Genomic DNA, 20,000 nt, shown 5'->3' on the forward strand with positions numbered 1-20,000 from the left:
ACGGGACTTCAGTTTATCGTCTCATCCGAATGGCTAGCGTCCAGACCACCACACAAGGTCTAGTGAAGGGGGAGTAAATTTCGGCGGCTGAGCCGTGATTCGAACCAGTGCGCTCAGATTCTCTCGCTTCCTAGGCGAACGCGTTACCTCTAGGCCATCATACCACATCTTCATCGTCTGTGCCTTCAGGATCGTTCGGCAGGAGATACGGAGTCTGTTTTATCCACTCGTTCCCTTCTGTGTTCAACAACTGATTCCTTTCATTCAGAGTTGCGGGTTTATTAACTGCTCTTGTGGTCTCCTTTTAGGGGGGGGGGGGGGGGGGGGTTGTAGTGGTGATGATGACGACGATGATGACTATGTTGGTGATGGTGGTGGTGATGGTGGTGGTGGTGAGGTAATGATGATGATGATTATGATGATGGTGGTGGTGCTGGTGCTGCTGCTGATGGTGGTGGTGGTGGTAGTGGTGGTGAGGTGATGATGATGATGATGATGATGATGATGATAACGACGATGACGAGACTTGATTAGCGCATACCTCGGTCAGAGATGAAGCTCTGAGCGCTTCACAAACACATTTTTATTTGCACAACAGGTTCACTACCCCAGGTCGGGCCGACTGAGAACTGCCTTTGGGCGCTATCGATCAATAGGACTCCAGTTACGCACCCACGCACGCCCGCCCACACACATACACACCCCCTCCACACACCCCACACACACATCCACGCACCCAGCCCCGCCACCCCACCCAACACCCACACTGTTGACATATCAACACCTAGACACAGAGACAATCAACAGCCATCTACCTGAAGATCTAGTCATCAGCCCCATCCACATGTAACATGCAGCTTCTGTTCAAACGTGTGTGTGTGTGTGTGTGTGTGTGTGTGTGAGAGAGAGAGAGAGAGAGAGACATAGAGATAGAGAGAGAGAGAGAGAGAGAGAGAGAGAGTGTGTGTGTGTGTGTGTGTGTGTGTGTGTGTGTGTGTGCAGTGCGTGCACGTGTAAGTATGCACAGGTTTTTATATTGATATGCACTTGTATGTATCCTAATTTCTACTGTATCTGTGTTTGTGTATGGTTTTCGATTTATGTTCGTATCTTGTTATGTACTAACGCCCTTGTTGACCTAATTACATCCACTCACACCATATACTACCTTACATCCAAGCACAACTGATGGTTGACAGGGAAATCCCTTGTTGACCTATTTTACATCCACTCACACCATCAACTCACATCCATGCACAACCGATGATGGACAGGGAAATCCCTTGTTGACCTATTTACATTCACTCACACCATCCACTAACTTACATCCATGCACAACTGATGGTTGACAGGGAAATCCCTTGTTGACCTATTTACATCCACTCACACCACCCAATCGCTTACTTCCATGCATAACTCATGGTTGACAGGGAAATCCCTTCTTGGCCTATTTACATTCACTCACACCATCCACTCGCTTACATCCATGCATAACTCATGGTTGACAGGGAAATCCCTTGTTGACCTATTTACATCCACTCACACCATCCACTAACTTACATCCAAGCACAGCGGATGGTTGACAGGAAAACCCCTTGTTGACCTATTTCCATCTAGGAGGAAGGTGGCAGAATGGTTAAGACGCTCAGCTGCCAATACAGAGAGTCCGTGAGGGTGTGGGTTCGAATCCCGCTCTCGCCCTTTCTCCTAAGTTTGACTGGAAAATCAAACTGAGCGTCTAGTCTTTCGGATGAGACGATAAACCGAGGTCCCGTGTGCAGCACGCACTTGGCGCACTGAAAAAGAACCCATGGCAACGAGAGTGTTGTCCTCTGGCGAAATTACGTAAAATGAAATCCACTTTCATAGGTACACAAATATGTAAGCATGCACTCAAGGCCTGACTAAGCGCGTTGGGTTATGCTGCTGGTCAGGCATCTGCTCAACAGATGTGGTGTAGCGTGTATGGATTTGTCCGAACGCAGTGACGCCTCCTTGAGAAAGTGAAACTGAAACTGAAACCATCTACTCACACCACCCACTCGTTTACATCCATGCACAACTGATAGTGGACAGGGAAATCCCCTGTTGACCTATTTACATTCACTCACACCATCCACTAACTTACATCCTTGCACAACCGATGGTGGACAGGGAAATCCCTTGTTGACCTATTTCCATCCACTCACACCACCCACTCGCTTACATCCATGCATAACTCATGGTTGACAGGGAAATCCCTTGTTGACCTATTTACATCCACTCACACCACCCACTCGCTTACATCCATGCATAACTCATGGTTGACAGGGAAATCCCTTGTTGACCTATTTACGTTCACTCACACCATCCACTAACTTACATCCTTGCACAACCGGTGATGGACAGGGAAATCCCTTGTTGACATATATACAGTCATACAGACCTGATTATGGATAGGGAAATCAGTGTGTGTTTGTGTGTGTGTGTGCGCGCATACGTGTGTGTGTGTGTGTGTGTGTGTGTGTGTGTGACGGTGACGGTGTCTGTTACAGGCGTTCAGCGTGGTGACGCTGTGTCTGGCCGTGACGTCAGGACTGGTGCTCCTGGCCCTGGTGTGTGTCGGGTACTTCCACGTGCAGGCCCACAACTGGACCCGCCCACCCGGCTTCTTCGCCTTCGGCTTTGCCGGGGTATGTCATGCCAGCACACAGCCGTTCACTTACATGTATTTGTATATACACGCACGATCATAAACATGCATACACACGCACGTACCCGTGCACACATATGTAAGTAAACATGCACACGTGCGCGGGCGCAACGCGAGCGCGCGCGCGCGCGCACACACACGCTCGCACGCACACCCACACCCACCCACACACCCACCCACACACACACACACACACACACACACACACACACACACACACACACACACTCAGAAATACGCATACGCATGCACGCGTGTGCACACATGTAAAGAAACATTCACACACACACACACACACACACACACACACACACACACACACACACACACACACACACACACACACACACACACACTCAAACGCGCGTGCGTCATTGTGTACCTCATCATGTACATAACATAAGTCACTTATATGGGCCAAAGGCATAACAACTTAAAGAATTAAACCATTTTTTTCACACAGGCACATACACAGACGCTCTCTCATAATTACGCACGCACGCACAGTCATAATCTCTCTCTCTCTCTCTCTCTCTCTCTCTCTCTCTCTCTCTCTATCTATCTATCTATCTATCTATCTATCTATCACACACACACACACACACACACACACACACACACACACACATCATCATCATCATCATCATCATCATCATCATCATCATCATCATCATCATCACGTATGTTAATCATTTGGCCTCAGAGCTTAGATAAACCATTAAGTATTTTTATCACCACACACACACACACACACACACACACACACACACGCACGCACGCACGCACGCACACGCACACACACTCATTCACTAACACACACACACACACACACACACACACACACACACACACACACGCGTATACATGTGTACGCGATGGCGCTCATACGTGCGTGCTGCACACATGCGTGTGCGTCATGCATATATGTATATACATAATCATAACTATAATAATAATTATGTGCAGACGTTGTCGGGGGCCTCGCTGATGATGTCGGTCTTCACGGGGGTGGACCAGGTGGCCGGAGCCAGCCAGGAGACCCGCGACCCCTCCCGCCATCTCCCCTCCGCCCTCCCTCTCACCACCGCTTTGCTCTTCCTCACCCTCCTCCTGGCCACCTCGGCGCTGACTCTTGCCTGCCCCTGGCAGGACCTCGCGGAGAACGCGCCCATCGCGCGCGCCTTCGAGACCAAAGGCATCTACGCCGCCAACCACGTGATCGGCGCGGGGGCCCTGTTGGGGTTGCTGGCCTCGGCGATGAGCGGGCTGTTCCACCCGCCTCGGATTCTGCACAGCATGGCTAAGGACGGGCTGCTGCCGGGGTGTCTGAGCAAGGTGGCCTTGACCTCCATCCCTTTGTTGGGAGCGCTGCTGTCCGGGTTGTTGGCGTCCTTGCTGGCCTTGACCTTGGACTTCGGCTGTCTGATCGAGATGTCGGCGCTGGGCACTGTGCTGCAGTTCTTGACCTCCGCCGTGATTGTGCTGCACGTGCGCTACCGCCCGGACCCCGTGGGACTGTGCAGGGAGTACTCCGACCTGGATGCTGCCTCCGCCGCCTCGATGGAGGAGGCGCTACCACCACTGGGGTGCGGGGTCGGGGGAGGGTATGGTGGAGGTGGTGGTGGTGGTGGAGATGGGGCCCAGTCCCACAAACTGGTGTTGATGGCGAACGGGGATCTGAGGCTACACCATTACCAGGACGCGTCGTCCCTCCTCCCTAGCAACCGCAACAATAATAACAACAACAACAACAGCAGTACCCATATCCACAACCACCGCCATCATGATACCACAACAACAACAACCACGCCACCACCACCACCGCCAACCACAGACAGACACCAACACCAACACCAACAGCAACAGCAACAGAGGACGCCCACAACAACGGGTGAGGTCGGTGCTGTACACGATGGAGAGGGAAAGGCCTTGACGCTGACGACGACGATGAAGGCGAAGAAGACCCAGATCGCTGGAGAAACCTCCCCGCTCCTACAACTTCAGGAGAAGCAGCAGGAGGAGAACACCAACACCTTCGTCATCCTCCTTCTCGGCTGGACCTCCAGACCTTCAACAATTCAGGAGAGCGACCCAGACGTACCACCAACACCACAACCACGACAACCACCACCACCACCACCACCACCCTAACTCCTCCTCCACCACCACCTTCTCCTCCCTGGTGCAGCTCTCCTCCTGCGCCAAGCTGGTGCCGGACGCCGCCTCGTGGGCCAGCACGCGCCACCTCCTCCTCGTCTTCCTCTTGGCCTCCACGTGCCTCGCCGCCACGAGCGCGGCCTGGCCCTCGGACCCGGGGTCCTCGTGGTGGGCGGTGACGTCCGTGAGCGCGTGCTCGGCCCTCTTGGTGGCCTCGGGTCTGGGAGTGGCCCGTCAGCCTCAGAGCGAGGTCCGGCTCCACTTCAAGGCGCCCTACGTGCCGCTCGTGCCACTCCTGGCCGTAGTGCTAACGTGCCTCATGCTGGCCTCGCTCCCTTGCCTCGCCTGGCTCCGGTTCGCCGTGTGGACGGCTGCTGGTAATGGTGGAAGGGTGTGGTGTGGGTGGGTGGGGTGGGGGGAAGGGGAGATGGGGGGTGGTGTTGTGTGTGTGTGTGTGTGTGTGTGTGTGTGTGTGTGTGTGTGTGCTGGATGTTGCTGTGGCGGGGGAAAGGAGTTGTGTGGGTAGGGGGGAGAGTGAGGGTAGAGGAAGATGGTGGTAAGGGCGTGTGGTGTGTGTGTGGGTGTGGCGTGTGATGGAGGGGGGTTATGGAGGTGTTGTGGGTGCGGGTGGTGGGGAGGGGGGTTGAGGTGGGCGGTGGTAAGGGGGTGTGGTGGTGGGTGTGGTGGTGAGAGGGGAGGAGATGGATGTATGAGTGTAGGGGGGGGGGGGGGGGGTGTTGTTGGTGTGGGTGTGTGGTGTGTTGGGGTGGGGAGTAAGTGGGAGTGAGTATGTGTGTGGTGTGTGTAGAGGGGTTGACGGGGTGTTGAGGTTTTGGTGTGTGTGTGTGTGTGTGTGTGTGGTGTGGGGTGGATGGGGGGAAGGGTGTGTTGGGGTGTCTGTGGGGGGAGGAGATTGGTGTATGAGTGTAGATTGGGGAGGGGGGGGGGATCGGCGTGTGTGGGGAGCGGTGGGAGAGGGGGTGTGGAAGATGTGTGTGTGTGTGTGTGTGTGTGTGTGTGTGTGTGTGTGTGTGTGTCTGTGTCTGTGTCTGTGTCTGTGTGTCTGTGTGTGTCTGTGGTGTGTGGCGAAGGTTGACGGGGTGTTGACGGGGTGTGGATTTTGTGGTGTGTCGTTTGTGTTTGGGGGGTTGGGGACGAGGGTGTTGTGGGTGTGATGTGTGGTTTGTGTGGGTGGGTGGGGAAAAGAGGATGGATGAGTGTGTGGGTGTGTGGGGGATTGGTGGGGTGTTGTGGGTGTGGGCATGTGCTGTGTGTAGGAAAAGGTCTCCAGAAGTTGAGCCCTGCTTCCTTCGCTCACGCTTCTCCTTAATGGCCAGCGTTCTCTTGTTTCCAAACGTCTTTATGCCACTAGAGCACAGCATCCTCCAGCGAGAGCGAACAAGGGCATCAGTTTCCTAGGAAGCGATGTCACAGGCTTTGAGGTTTGTCTTCAAGGTGTCCTTGAAGCGCTTCCAGGGTCTTCCAAGTTCGCGGTGGCCTTCCTTCAGCTGGCCATACAAGAGCATCTTCGGGATCCTGCTGTCTGTCATGCGGACAACGTGTCCTGTCCAGCGTAGCCTTTGGCAGACTAAACAACAGGCCTGTGGAACAACAAAGGCACTGAATTAACTAGAATGTACATGAAAGAGAAATTGAATTGACCGTGCAGTCAATACTCGGCTTATATCACAGATTGACATAAGTTTACATTTGGGCCAACAGTGAGAGCTGTATTATCAATGGTTTCTCCAGTCTATGGGAAACTATTTACAGCTTAGTCTTTTGTGAAGGACTATGACACTCAAACTAGGAGGCAAATTTGCACTGGCTCTTAGTGCCGCAGCCTTGTGGGCTTGTTGGCCTTTGGGAACCATCCCCAACACGAACTGTCCTAAAGCCCTCTTGGCCGAGAGAGTGGGGATGTAATTTGGGCAAGACACTCTCCACTATAATCAAATTCTAGCCCAAATAGTCAGAACAGCAGTTGCCTCCTCTGCTGTTCTGATGGTCATAGTCGGACACGATTGACTATCACACGCAGTAGTTTCTGCTGGCTGGGTGTGAGTCTGTGGAATACGATCTCTACAGAAGTGGAGAAAGCGGACATAATTATATAGCAGTGCACTTCAGGTGATGGCAAGGTCTCCTTTACCACAAACTTAAAAAAAAATTTCACTCACTTGTGTAAACAAAGTGAGTCTATGTTATAACCCGGTGCTCGGTTGTGTGTGTGTGTGTGTGTGTGTGTGTGTGTGTGTGTGTGTGTGTGTGTGTGTGTGTGTGTCCATGGTAAACTTTGACATTGCCATTTTCTCTGGAAATACTTTGTCTGCCAATACCAAATTTGGCTGAAACATAGTATGGAAAAAAAAAAATCTTCATAGCCGTACCAATAATAGGTTGTAACTTTCACGAAACATGCCGTATTTCCGGATCATTAACTCTTTCCATACGAACGGCGAAAGAGACGACGTTAACAGCGTTTCACCCCAATAACCATCATCAAAATATTGCAAGCGGAAGGCTCTTATACTGAAGAGGTGAATGTGGACAAAGAATACCACAATTCTGACGACGGAAGCTAAAGGTTGGGTCATTCAGACACCCACTGGACAGCCGAGGGGTCTGTGTAGAGGAGAAGAGAGGACTGGCCGTACTGAGTGAGTTAACGGTTCATATCGTTGAGATTCAGTCCGAAATCCAAAAATTCTAAAAACCGCTTCCCGCTGAGTTTCTAGAAGGTAGGTTGTGTTTGGTAAGAATCGATATGACCTCGTTTTTCTCGTTTTTGCGCGATGCACAAGTGAGTCTTGAAGGCTTTGCCTATTGGATTTGACTTAATATATTTCTTTTCTTAATGCTTGTTAATAAACCAAACTAATTTTCTAGATATATCCATAATTTAATTAAGTAATCCATATTTATCCTCAATGTCCCAGCAAATTTCAGTTTCCTAGAATTTATTCATTTGTGTGTGTGTGTGTGTGTGTGTGTGTGTGTGCGTGTGTGTGTATGTGTGTGTGTATGCGTGCGTGTGTGTGTGTGTGTGTGTGTGTGTGTGTGTGTGTGTGTGTGTGTGTGTGTGTGTGTGTGCAGGGTTGGTGATCTACTTCACGTACGGAATCCGAAACAGCATCCATCGGTCTGAGGACGAACAGGAAGTTGTTCTGTTCGACATTTCCAACAGGACTCATTAACGTCATATGTGTGACTTCATCACGAAGTGACGTCAAGACGAAAAAAGTGTGGGTTTCGAGGCTCGATGTTAAATCATCCTTATCTATTTATTTATGTGTTGTTGTTTTGTTTTGTTTTTTTGTTGTTGTTTTTTTGTTGTTGTTTTTTGTATGTGTGTGGTTTATTTATCTTTGTATTTATTTATTTATTTATTTATTTATTTATTTATTTATCATCTACTCCACCACATGCACACAATATTTAACATTGGAAAGAGTGGAGAGTGCCCTTGTGGTGAGGGACCAATGACAACCGACCACATCCTTCAAGACTGTACGACGCATGCAGCATCCAGGAGGAAGTACTGGCCAACACTGACAGCAGTGGAAGCCAAGCTGCACGGCACCCTGGAGGAGCTGCGACGGACGGCAGCCTTCATCGAGGACACCGGGCTGCTCATCTAACGGGAGGCGAACGAGGAAGAAGAAGAAGTATATCTAATTTTGATAAATACTATGAGGACGACGAAGATCAAGACGATGAATTTTGGTGTTGAAACTCCAGAAATTTTTTTTCAAAATTTGTTAAACTTTATTTATTTATTTATTTATCTATTTATTTATTTATTCATTCATTCATTCGTGTATTTATTTATCTATTCATTTATTTATTTATTTATCCATGCCCTTATCGATTTATTTGATTGCTCATTGATTTATGTGTGTATCTATAAAATTCATTGTTTTCTTCAATAACCTGTCTAAGAAGGAGCCTTCCCCCAAAGGATGTATACCTGCCTATGCTGACATTTCTAATAACAAACAATCACCATGAACTACCCACCACCTGCTGGGAATATGGGCCACTGCTGTATTTGACTCAGTCCATTGTATCATGATGGAGGCATCTCCTTTTTCAGGACAAGTCAATTCTATCTTACAAATGTCGGATTGGTTTGTTTGTTTGTTTGTTTGTTTTGTTTTGTTTTGTTTTTTTGTTGTTGTTGTTTGTTTTTTTTGGGGGGAAGTATTATGTTCGTGCTCAAGTGCATGTTTTCTTTCATGTTTGTATGTGAGAGAGAGAGAGAGAGAGAGAGAGAGAGAGAGAGAGAGAGAGAGAGAGAGAGAGAGAGAGAGAGAGAGAGAGAGAGTGAGAGAGAGAACGCAAGAACGCAAGAATTTTATTGAAAAGGCCATATGACCCGTTACAACAGATCGTGCGGACAATGTCAGAGTGAGTCTTTGTTATAGTATACTATGAACACACAAAAAAAAAGAAAAAAGAAAAAGAAAAAAAAAGCATTAACGACGTCGGTTTGCATAATAAATGTATCTTCCAATGTCATGGAGGCAATGCTCGTCTTGCATCAAATGCTAAAACCTAGTCATCGACGGGTAAAGCTTGTATTTTTTAGGAATATAATTCTGTCGTAAGTCATTCAATTCTGTGAGTGAGAGAGAGAGAGAGAGAGAGAGAGAGAGAGAGAGAGAGAGAGAGAGAGAGAGAGAGAATCGGAATGTTTTATTCACATTCAGGCCCCAACCCCAAGTGAAGGGGTATACGTGAACATGATACAGTTTAACGAAACATAAGCAAATTAACATGACAACAAAACATACATTATATTGGCTTTACGAAGCAGCGATTTCTCTCAGTTTGAATGCCTTATATAAGAACATGGAAAAAATCAATAACTTTATTTGTATTGCTTGACGACATCAACAAACTAAACTTAAACAGAGATGGATGTTCGTAGTATTTAGGTTTAATAAACATTTGACGTATATTTTCTAGTGCTGGACAACAAAAAACAAAATGTACATAGTTTTCCTGGGCTCCGCGACATACAGGACAGATCAGATCATTAGCACAACAATTTCTGTATCTAAAAATGATGTATTGTCAATTCTGATAGTCCTAATCTAAATCTTGTCGTTACACGTTTAAAATGCCTATCTTGCAATAGATAAGAGTATACATCCGGTACATTACAGAAAGTTCTATACATAGCAAATCTATCATTAGTATGAATGTGACTATGCCACGTTTGCCATCTACAATCAATAAGCCTTTGGCGAAAAACGTATATAAAGCTATTAACACTTCCACACAAAACCAAATGCATGTTCAAACAAACAAAGACGAACTTTCGTTACCCAGTTATTCTTCCCCTTACTATCTAAATCACATAACATTTTACAGATATTTTATATGGTATTCTGTTCTCATCCATTTGCAACAATTTAAGTCAGAGGCGAATACAGTTCACAGCAGAACTTACATATATTGGATAAAGATCTGTTGAGAGAGAGAGAGAGAGAGAGAGAGAGATTCAGATTCAGATGGTTTAACGTGTTTCGGCCATAGGCGTACATACACATTGGGGAAGGGGAAGAGGGATTGGGGAATAGGGATGGGGGAAGAGGAGATGGGTTCGTATACACTGTGTTTAAAATGAAGTCACTTCATAGTCTGTAAATGAGCTGCTGGAGAGAGAGAGAGAGAGAGAGAGAGAGAGAGTCTGTGTTTGTGTCTGTATGTCCCTGTGTCTGTGTGTCTGTGTCTGTGTGTGTGTTTGTATATTGCACACGTAGATATAGGGTACTAGTCGTCCATTGTACTGACGGCAATGGTGTGTTATGGATGAAATAATGAATATTAATTTATTTTATAATTTTGTTTTTTAATTCAGTGTGCGGTTGTTGTAGTTGGTTTTTTGTGTGTGTTTTTTGTTTTTTTTTTCTTTTCTTTTTTTCCCGTTTCATTCCCTATACAAAATGACTAATGACTAATTAAAAACATGTCCGAGAGACCCTACAGGTGAGATGATGGTTCACAAAAATACTGAGAGACAGAGACACAGAGAGAGAGAGAGGAGAGAGAGAGAGAGAGAGAGAGAGAGAGAGAGAGAGAGAGAGAGAGAGAGAGAGGAATGAATTAATGAATGAATGAATCTTTATATTCCAACAGTGAAGACATTAGCACTTTGGCCAACTTACACATCTGTCGTTGATCTAAGAGACACACAAACACATACGCATATAAATGTTGTTATACTTAATACATGTATAATATACAAGTATAGCACAGCGTCAAACTGAGAGACACAACATCGCTCACATCTGTACGAAACGGAAGCGAGTAACACACACACACACACACACACACACACACTAACAAAACACAAACACACACCAGGAGAGAGAGAGACAGACAGACAGACAGACAGACAGATACAGAGACAGATAGACAAAGAGAGAGAGAGAGCACTTATTGTCATGAAAATATGAGGTGATGCACATTCCCTTTTTTAATACCAGCTCGTAACTGTGGGTAGGATTTCAGTCAGCTGAATATGGGTTTATTCGTTTTCTTATTCTTTTTTTTCCCCAGTCCTTTCTGTCTCTCTGTACATTTGTCTGTCGCTGTCTGTTTCTATGTCTTTGTATTTCTTTGTCTGTCTGTCTGTCGTTGTGTATGCCTTTCTCTCTCTCTTCTTCTCCCCTCTATCTATCTATCTTTCTTTCAATCATTCTTTATTCATTTATTTCTATAATTATAGGAGGAAGGTGGCTAAAAAGGGTATTAAAGACGCTTATTTGCCAACACAGTGTCCGTGAGGGTCGTGTCTTCAAAAGATTGAATGGCAAATCAAACTGAATCTCCAGTCCCTTCAGATGAGGTCACGTTTGCAGCACGCACTTGGCGCACCGTAAAAAATAAATAAATAAATAAATAAAAAAAAAAAGGCGACATAATGCGTTGTCCTCTGGTAAAATGGATCTTATCCGAACGTAGTGACGCCAGCCTTACTGTCTATGTATCTATTTTCAAAAGCAATAACCTGGTCAGGAGAGTTTGACATACACACAGACTACTACTAATCTTCTTAGTTCGTAGGCTGTGACTCTCACGTGCACTTTTACGTGTTTGGCAGTTTTTTAACCCCCACCCCCACCCCCCCGCCATACTCTGTTTTCGGGGGTCGTCTAATCATCGAAAAATCTAAACACAATAATAAAGCGAAAGGTGTTCTGAACTGGAGGGCATAAATATGGTTACGTGGGAAACGTACTTTCTGATAATGATGACTTTCTGTGATGTGGACGGCAAGCAAATATTCAGTGATGGAGTCTCCCGTCGGTCCGACGGATGAGTAGTCAGGCAGGCTTATCTGTCGGTGTGTGTCCTCATATATGGAGAAGAGGCCGATTCTGGATGCGCAGCACTCCCCACAGGTGTTGCAAGGGAAAACGTCTCCAAATATTCAGTACATAATCGTTAACAGACAAGAACAGAACACAGCCAAAGACTTGGGGAAAAACAACAACAACAACAACAACAAACAAAAAAAACCCACACCCGCATACACAACAAAAATAATGATGGGCTCATTTTGGTCCAGTCATTCCTGATTACAAAAAAAGTTCGATCTCGCTCACACCCACCCACACGCAGCGGTGTATGTACATTTGTAGCAGCAGTAGTAGTAGTAGCAACAGCAGCAGCAGTAGTAGTAGTCGTAGTAGTAAAATGCTATTTAGTATATGCTATCTATTTGTTCATTTATCTACTTACTTATTATACTTACATATTGACTTACTTGAGTCAATACATCCTGTGTGCCTCGTATATTTTTTTCCCTACAAGACTATAAAGTGTACCTGAAAAAACTCTACTACTACTGTACGTAGATACACACATACACACATAAAACATACATACATACATACATACATACATATACCGCTGTTACTGATACTGCTGTTACATTTTATCTATTATTACCAATAATGATAATGGTCTTAATGTTGTCATAACTATGCTCCAGTTATCGCATAATTAAAAAAAAAAAGAAAAAAGATAGAATCAAGAACATTTCATCCTTTCACCCCTTTCGGGGCATGGGGGATATTATAATTTATAAGAGCAATAGTATTTTACACCAGGATTAAACATAGACAATTAAAAAATAATATAACTATCAGAAACAGAGTACAAACTATATGAAACACAACATAAATGATGATAGTATTTTTCTGGCATTAAACCTAAGAAGAAAAAAAAAAAAAAATCTGCCACAGGTTTTTTTGTTTGTTTGTTTGGTTGTTTTTTTTGGGGTGTTTTTGTTTTTTTTTTTTTTGTTGTTTTTTTTTGTTTTCTTTTGTTTTGCTTTCGTTTTTGTTTTTGTTTGCTGCAGACTGATGATGGAGCCATCATCAGAAATAAACAATGCTCTTTGCATCTGATAAAAATTCTTATCATAGCGACTTCATTTGCCGCTGGGTTGGTCTGGGAAGGTATGGCTTCTCCCTCATCCCGCCCGACCCTTCCCCCGATACACCCCCTCCCCCCTCACACACACACACACACACACACACACACACACACACACACACACACTTTCAAACTACTTTTTTTTTTTTTAATCCGTATACACTGTGGAAGGAAATTATAGTTTTCCTTTTCTTTTTTTTCTTTTATTACTTTAATTTATCTTGTTTGCTAATTCTGTCTGATCAATTATTTGATTTGATTTGGTCTAATTCTGTTTTGTCTAATGTGATCTTGTTTCGTTTTATCTAATTATCGTTTGGTTTGGTTTGGTATTATTCTGATGCGTGCAAGTCGCACACGTACCCATTGTATAGAGGGCTGAGACTTGCTAATTAATTATATGACCTGTCTCTGTCTCTCTCTCTTCTCTCTCTTTCTTCTGTCTGTCTCTGTCTCTGTCTGTGTCTGTCTGTCTGTCTGTCTCTGTGTTTCTGTCTCTCTCTCCGTCTCCCTCACACACACACACACACACACACACACACACACACACACACACACACACACACACACACACACACACACACACACACACACACACACACACACACACTTTCATTTCTTGAACCTTGGGTTCTGGTGTTGTCTTTACCTTCCCATTAACCTGTTGTTGTTGTCGTCGTTGTCGTTGTTTGTTTGTTTGTTTGTCTGTTTTGTTTCGTTTCTGATATCAGGTATTACTTTATTTTCGTATCTTTAAGGTCTAAATTAACCACCTTTTGTAAACACGTGGGGGAAAGTGATGCTTTGCGGTTTTCGTTGTTGTTGTTGTTGTCGTTTGTTTGTTTGGTTGCTTCGTTTGTTCGAAGATACAAAGATGAACTTGTATCATTTGAATGGATTATGTGTCTGTCTGTCTGTCTCTTTGTGTGTGTGTGTGTGTGTGTGTGTGTGTGTGTGTGTGTGTGTGTGTGTGTGTGTGTGTGTGTGTGTCTGTGTGTCTGTCTGTCTGTCTGTCTCTGTCTCATTCGCTCTCTCTCTCTCTCTCTCTCTCTCTCTCTCTCTCTCTCTCTCTCTCTCTCTCTCTCTCTCTCTCTCTCTCTCTCTCTCTCTCTCTCTCTCTCATTGTATTTTTTTTCCCGATACTGAGCAACATATTGTAAATCATCTGGATGTAAATGGGAAGCCGTTGATTCTAATTATTATCTTCTTTGTTTTCACGTCTGTGTTGGTCATCTCACGTCAATAAACGTATAAATCAAAAGATCGCTTCAGTGTGCCTCAACCTGTCTCTGTTTGTCCAACTGTTTTGTCTATGTGTTTCTCTTCTTCTTCTTCTTCTTCTTCTTCTTCTTCTTCTTCTTCTTCTTCTTCTTCTTAACCTTCTTCTTCTTCTTCTCCTTAACCTTCTTCTTCTTGTTGTTGTTCTTCTTCTCCTTCTTCTTCGTCTTCTTCTCCTTCTTCTCCTTCTCCTTAACCTACTTCTTCTCCTTCTCCATCTTCTCCTTCTCCTCCTTCTTCTTTCTCTCCTTCTTCTCCTTAACCTACTTCTTCTCCTCCTCCTCCTCCTCCTCTCTCTCTCTCTCTCTTCTTCTTCTTCTTCTTCTTCTTCTCCTTCTTCTTCTTCTCCTTCTTCTCCTTCTCCTCCTCCTCCTCTCCTTCTTCTTCGTCTTCTTCTCAACCTTCTCCTTCTTCTCCATCTTCTCCTTCTCCATCTTCTCCTTCTTCTTCTTCTTCTCCTTAACCTTCTCCTTCTTCTCCTACTCCTTAACCACCTTCTCCTCCTTCTCCTTTCTCTTCTTCTTCTCCTTAACCTTCTTCTTCTCTTTCTCCTTCTTCCCCTTCTTCTTTTCCTCCTCCTCCTTCTTCTTCTCCTTCTTCTCCTTAACCTTCTTCGTCTTCTTCTTCTTCTCCTCCTCCTCTTCTCCTCCTTCCCCTTCTCCTTCTTCTTCCTCTCCTTCTTCTTCTCCTTAACCTTCTCCTTCTTCTTCTGCTTCTTCTTGTTTTTCCCCTCTATTTTCTTCTCATTCCATTTTCATTCTTCCTCCTCCTCCCCTACTGATGGTGCTGCTGCTGCTGTTAATGGTGGTACTACTTCTCCTATTACTACTACTACTACTACTACTACTACTACTACTACTGCTACTGCTACTACTACTACTACTACTGCTGCTGCTGCTGCTGCTGCCGCCACTGCCGCTACTTTTACTATGACCGCTGCTTCTACTGCTGCTGCTGCTGATGCTACAAAAGTATCAAAATCAATCAAAGAGATGAAGAAACACACAGAATGACAGACCGACAATGGCAGACGGAAAACGCAGACAGTCATACAGACAGACAGTAATAAGGAGAGAGAGAGAGAGGGGGAGGGGGGGGGTGACGAACGAGAGAGAGAGAGAGAGTGAGACAGAAACAGAGAGAGGGGGGACACACACACACACACACACACACACACACACACACACACATGGAGATGGTGCATGGTGAAACTATATTCCTGCACGCAGGTCAGTAACCACAAATCAGAGAGAGAGAGAGAGACAGAGAGACCACACCAGGACGACACACACATAGAAACCCTGATACCATCGTGGTTCTTGCTTCAAGTGACTGTCTGTCAAGACAACTGAGCAAACAAACAAAAAAACTAGCATTAATTACAGAGTAATTTCCGTTTTTTTTTACTAAAACGTTTGCAAAATAAATAAAAGTTCCATGCTTAGCAAAAGAAGTTCCTGTTTGAACAAAAAATGATAATAATGACTCCTCTTGTTGTTGTGTCAGAATAAGAGGTCAAAGTGCCAAGTTTAGAGAATACAAAAAATATAAATATAACAGTAAATGCAGTTTGCATATAATTAGGCTTCTTTTTTTATTTTTTTTTGTGCCCATCACAGAGGTGCAATATTGTTTTAAACAAGATGACTGGAAAGAACTGAATTTTTCCGATTTTTATGCCAAATTGTCAACTGACAAACTATTTGCAGAGAAAATGTCAGTGTTAAAGTTTACCACGGACACACACACACACACACACACACACACACACACACACACAAAGGCAACCGAACACCGGGTTAAAACATAGACTCACTTTGTTTACACAAGTGAGTCAAAAACCAGCGCAAGTCGTCAGTTCTGCTCCGTCAACCGTGTGAGGGGACCACAGCTGTCTGTCACTCGGTGGCCCATTGGACAGCTGTGAATAGCGCAACTCACAGCAAGAGACAGAGAAACAGAGAGGACAGAGACGTCACACAGCGAAAACCTAACACCAGCATGGTTCCTGGCTGTTAACTGAACAAACACAAATCCAGCGCAAGTCGGTGAGTCATTTCTGCTCTGTCAACTGTGTGAGAGGACCTCTGCTGTCACGTGCCCACGGTCTGTTTGACACTGTGAATAGCAGGTGTAAAACCCAATACAGGCAATATTCCTTCTTCCCCAGAACGATACGTGACTGGAACAACCTGCCTGAAACAGCTATAGCAGCAGACACCTTGGACACCTTTAAGTCTACGGTGCCCCCCAATCAGTAGTTAATTAGATAATAGGTCCCCTAACACCACCACCCCCCGCCCCCTCCTCCTCCCCACCCCCTCTCTTACCCTAATATTTTTGGGGTTTTTAATTTATTTTGGGGGCCCTGCTGTCTTAGATCAGCAAGGGACCGGCTAGCTCGGAAGGGCGAAAAGTGAAGTGATAGTAGTCTGCCGGAGAAACCCACTTAGAGTAGGACTAGGTTTTCATACTCACCAATAGGTCTGTCGCTTTCTGTAGCTTGTTTTTCTTTCATCGCAACCCAACAAAAACGGCGTAAAAAAAATGATGATTGTGGCCGTCAACGCAGTAAAAGTGAAAGCAGGCTCACTTAGCACAGTGACTATTGGTTCACAGTGAAACGGTTCACTGGAGCAGTCCTGTTTGTGATGGACGTGTTTAGGGGGGCAGGGGGGGGGGGGATAACTGCTTACCATTCTTCATGATCGTGGGGGCCGGGTGGGGGCAGGGTTGGGGGGGATAACTGCTTACCATTCTTCATGATCGTGGGGGCCGGGTGGGGGCAGGGTTGGGGGGGATAACTGCTTACCATTCTTCATGATCGTGGGGGCCGGGTGGGGGCAGGGTTGGGGGGGGGGGGACGGAGACTCTGTGAGGACATGATTTACATTTTAACCGTCCACCTTCCACTTTTCATTAACAGTCGACAGGCGTTTTAAGTGTAGTAGACAAAACCAATGAAAGAGATAAAGAAACAGACAGTCAGTCATACATACACACTGATAGAGTAACAATGAGAGAGGGAAAAACGAAAACGAAAAACGAAATGTTTTATTCAAATAAAGGCCAAAACTCCTTACTGAAGGGGTGTGACACATGTACACTGAAATACAGAAAATCATAACAGTCAAACTAATTACCACAACAACAATATTTTGTGTACCGTAAATTGCACAAAATCAAAGTCAAACAAATACGACAGCAATATGCCACACATGTCATAAAATTTTCTGACAAGAAAAAATAACAAACAAAAAACAACTACTATATTATAGCGTTCAACCTTTGCAGGGATTTGTAAATATAAACTGTGAGCCCACCGAGGATAGTTTCATTTCTGGTTGATGACAACAAGTTTAATCTAAAACTACAAGGGCTGTTATAATATTTGGGTTCCATCAACTGTAATTTATGGCCAGAAAAGGCAAGACAACAAAACAAAAAGTGGATATCCCATCTTCTTTTCCCTTATTACACAAGTGACTTTTTTTTCAAATTCACCTTTGGACCTATATCTCAAATGATAACAAGTAATATCAAATCTAATTTTAGTCAATGCACATTTAACATACCTACTCATTCTAATCATAAGATATGGTTCAGTCACACACGTAGTCTTAAACAGTCTATATTTAGCAAATTAATCACTAGTATATATATGGCCCTGCTTGCCACCTGCAGTCAATGACTAATTGTCTGAAAGCTATTATGAAACCAGGAATGCATTGGACACGTTGGTTGCCCATACATGTGAAAATTCATGTGTGTTCAGAAACTGACGAAAATTTGTAACCCATGTCTTTTTACCATGCTTATCTAAACTGCACAGTGTCTTATAGGCTTTATATAGCAACCTATTTTCTTCCATCCACAGTAATTTTAAATGGTTCTTAATACATCTAATGTAAGAACTTATGTAAATTGGAAACCTCCATAGATCATTGTATGCAAGATCAAATGGAGTTTGACTGTCAACATTGAGGAAGCGTTTCACTGCAAACATATGTATTTGTTCAATTTCTAAGCCCTTTTGAGACGCCCAAATTTCAGCACCATATTGTGCTATTGGTTGAACTTGGGAATCAAACAGTTTATCAAACAAACTAAAAGAGCTACAATCCAGCTTATACGCAGCCTGCAGAATAATCATAACAGTTTTCTTCACTCTGCTAATTTTATCTTGACATGCTGAACGAAAGCTAAGTCTGGTTGAAAAATAAATCCCAAGGTATTTATATGCATTCACCATAGTGACACTTTCATTGAGAGAGAGAGAGAGAGAGAGAGAGAGAGAGAGAGAGGGAGAGAATGAGCCAAGTGAGAGAGGGAGAGGAAGAGCGAGACAGGGAGAGTGGGAAAGAAAACGCGAGAGAGAGAGAGACAGAGAGACAGAGACAGAGAGAGACAGAGACAGAGATAGACACTACGCACACATAGAAAAATGATACCATCATGGTTCCTGCTTTAACTCACTCAGTACGGCCAGTCCTCTCTTCTCCTCTACACAGACCCCTTTGATGTCCAGTGGGTGTCTGAATGACCCAACCTTTAGCTTCCGTCGTCAGAATTGTGGTATTCTTTGTCAACATTCACATCTTCAGTATAAGAGCGTTCCGCTTGCAATATTTTGATGATGGTAATTGGGGTGAAACGCTGTTAACGTCGTCTCTTTCGCCGTTCGTATGGAGAGAGTTAACATTGAGTGGTTGTCAAGTATTGACCCAGGGGAGGTTGGTGGAGGGGCTAGGGGGGTGGGGGTGGGGGGTTACAGAAACTCTGCGAGGACATGATTTGCATTTTAACCGTCCAACTTTCGCTTTTAATTAACAGTCGACAGAGGTGAATTGTACCAGACAAAAGCAACAAAACCAATGGAAGAGATGAATAACTTAGACATACAGAATGACACACAGACAAGGGCTCACAAAACAATGCAAAAACAGTCATACAAAGTGTGGATAAGAGAGAGAAAGAGAGAGAGAGAGAGAGTCAGATGGAGCGAGCGAGTGAACGAGTGTGAGAGAGGAGGAGAGAGGAGCACAGAGAGACAGACAAACAGAGAAGACGAAGAAGAAGGAGGAGGAGGAGGAGGAGAAGAAGAAGGGGAAGAAGAAGAAGAAGGTTAAGGAGAAGGAGAAGGAGAAGATGGAGAAGGAGAAGAAGGAGAAGGTTAAGGAGAATAAGAAGGAGAGGATGGAGAAGGAGAAGAAGGAGGAGGAGGAGAAGGTTAAGGAGAAGGAGAAGAAGGAGAATATGGAGAAGAAGAAGGAGGAGGAGAAGAAGAAAAAGAAGAAGAAGATACGGAAGAAGAAACGGAAGAAGAAGGAGAAGAATAAGAAGGAGAATGTTAAGGAGAAGGAGAAGAAGAAGGAGAAGAAGGAGAAAAAGAAGAAGAGGACAGACAGACAAAACAGTT

The 20,000-nt window shown here is 44.8% G+C and overlaps 1 protein-coding gene across 1 annotated transcript in view; it reads left to right on the forward strand.

The window, feature by feature from the left end:
- Window positions 1-8,058, forward strand: part of LOC143301778 (cationic amino acid transporter 3-like) — a 125,155-nt gene extending 117,097 nt beyond the window's left edge. Inside the window, exons 6-9 of the mRNA XM_076616169.1 lie at window positions 2,535-2,672; window positions 3,659-4,398; window positions 4,697-5,226; window positions 7,946-8,058. Coding sequence (XP_076472284.1) covers window positions 2,535-2,672; window positions 3,659-4,398; window positions 4,697-5,226; window positions 7,946-8,046 — 1,509 coding nt within the window. The 3' untranslated portion in view covers window positions 8,047-8,058. The remainder of the gene's footprint in view (window positions 1-2,534; window positions 2,673-3,658; window positions 4,399-4,696; window positions 5,227-7,945) is intronic.
- Window positions 8,059-20,000: the final 11,942 nt, after the last annotated feature.

The sequence above is a fragment of the Babylonia areolata genome, chromosome 28 (assembly GCF_041734735.1).
Source record: "Babylonia areolata isolate BAREFJ2019XMU chromosome 28, ASM4173473v1, whole genome shotgun sequence".
Taxonomy (NCBI): Eukaryota; Metazoa; Mollusca; class Gastropoda; order Neogastropoda; family Buccinidae; genus Babylonia; species Babylonia areolata.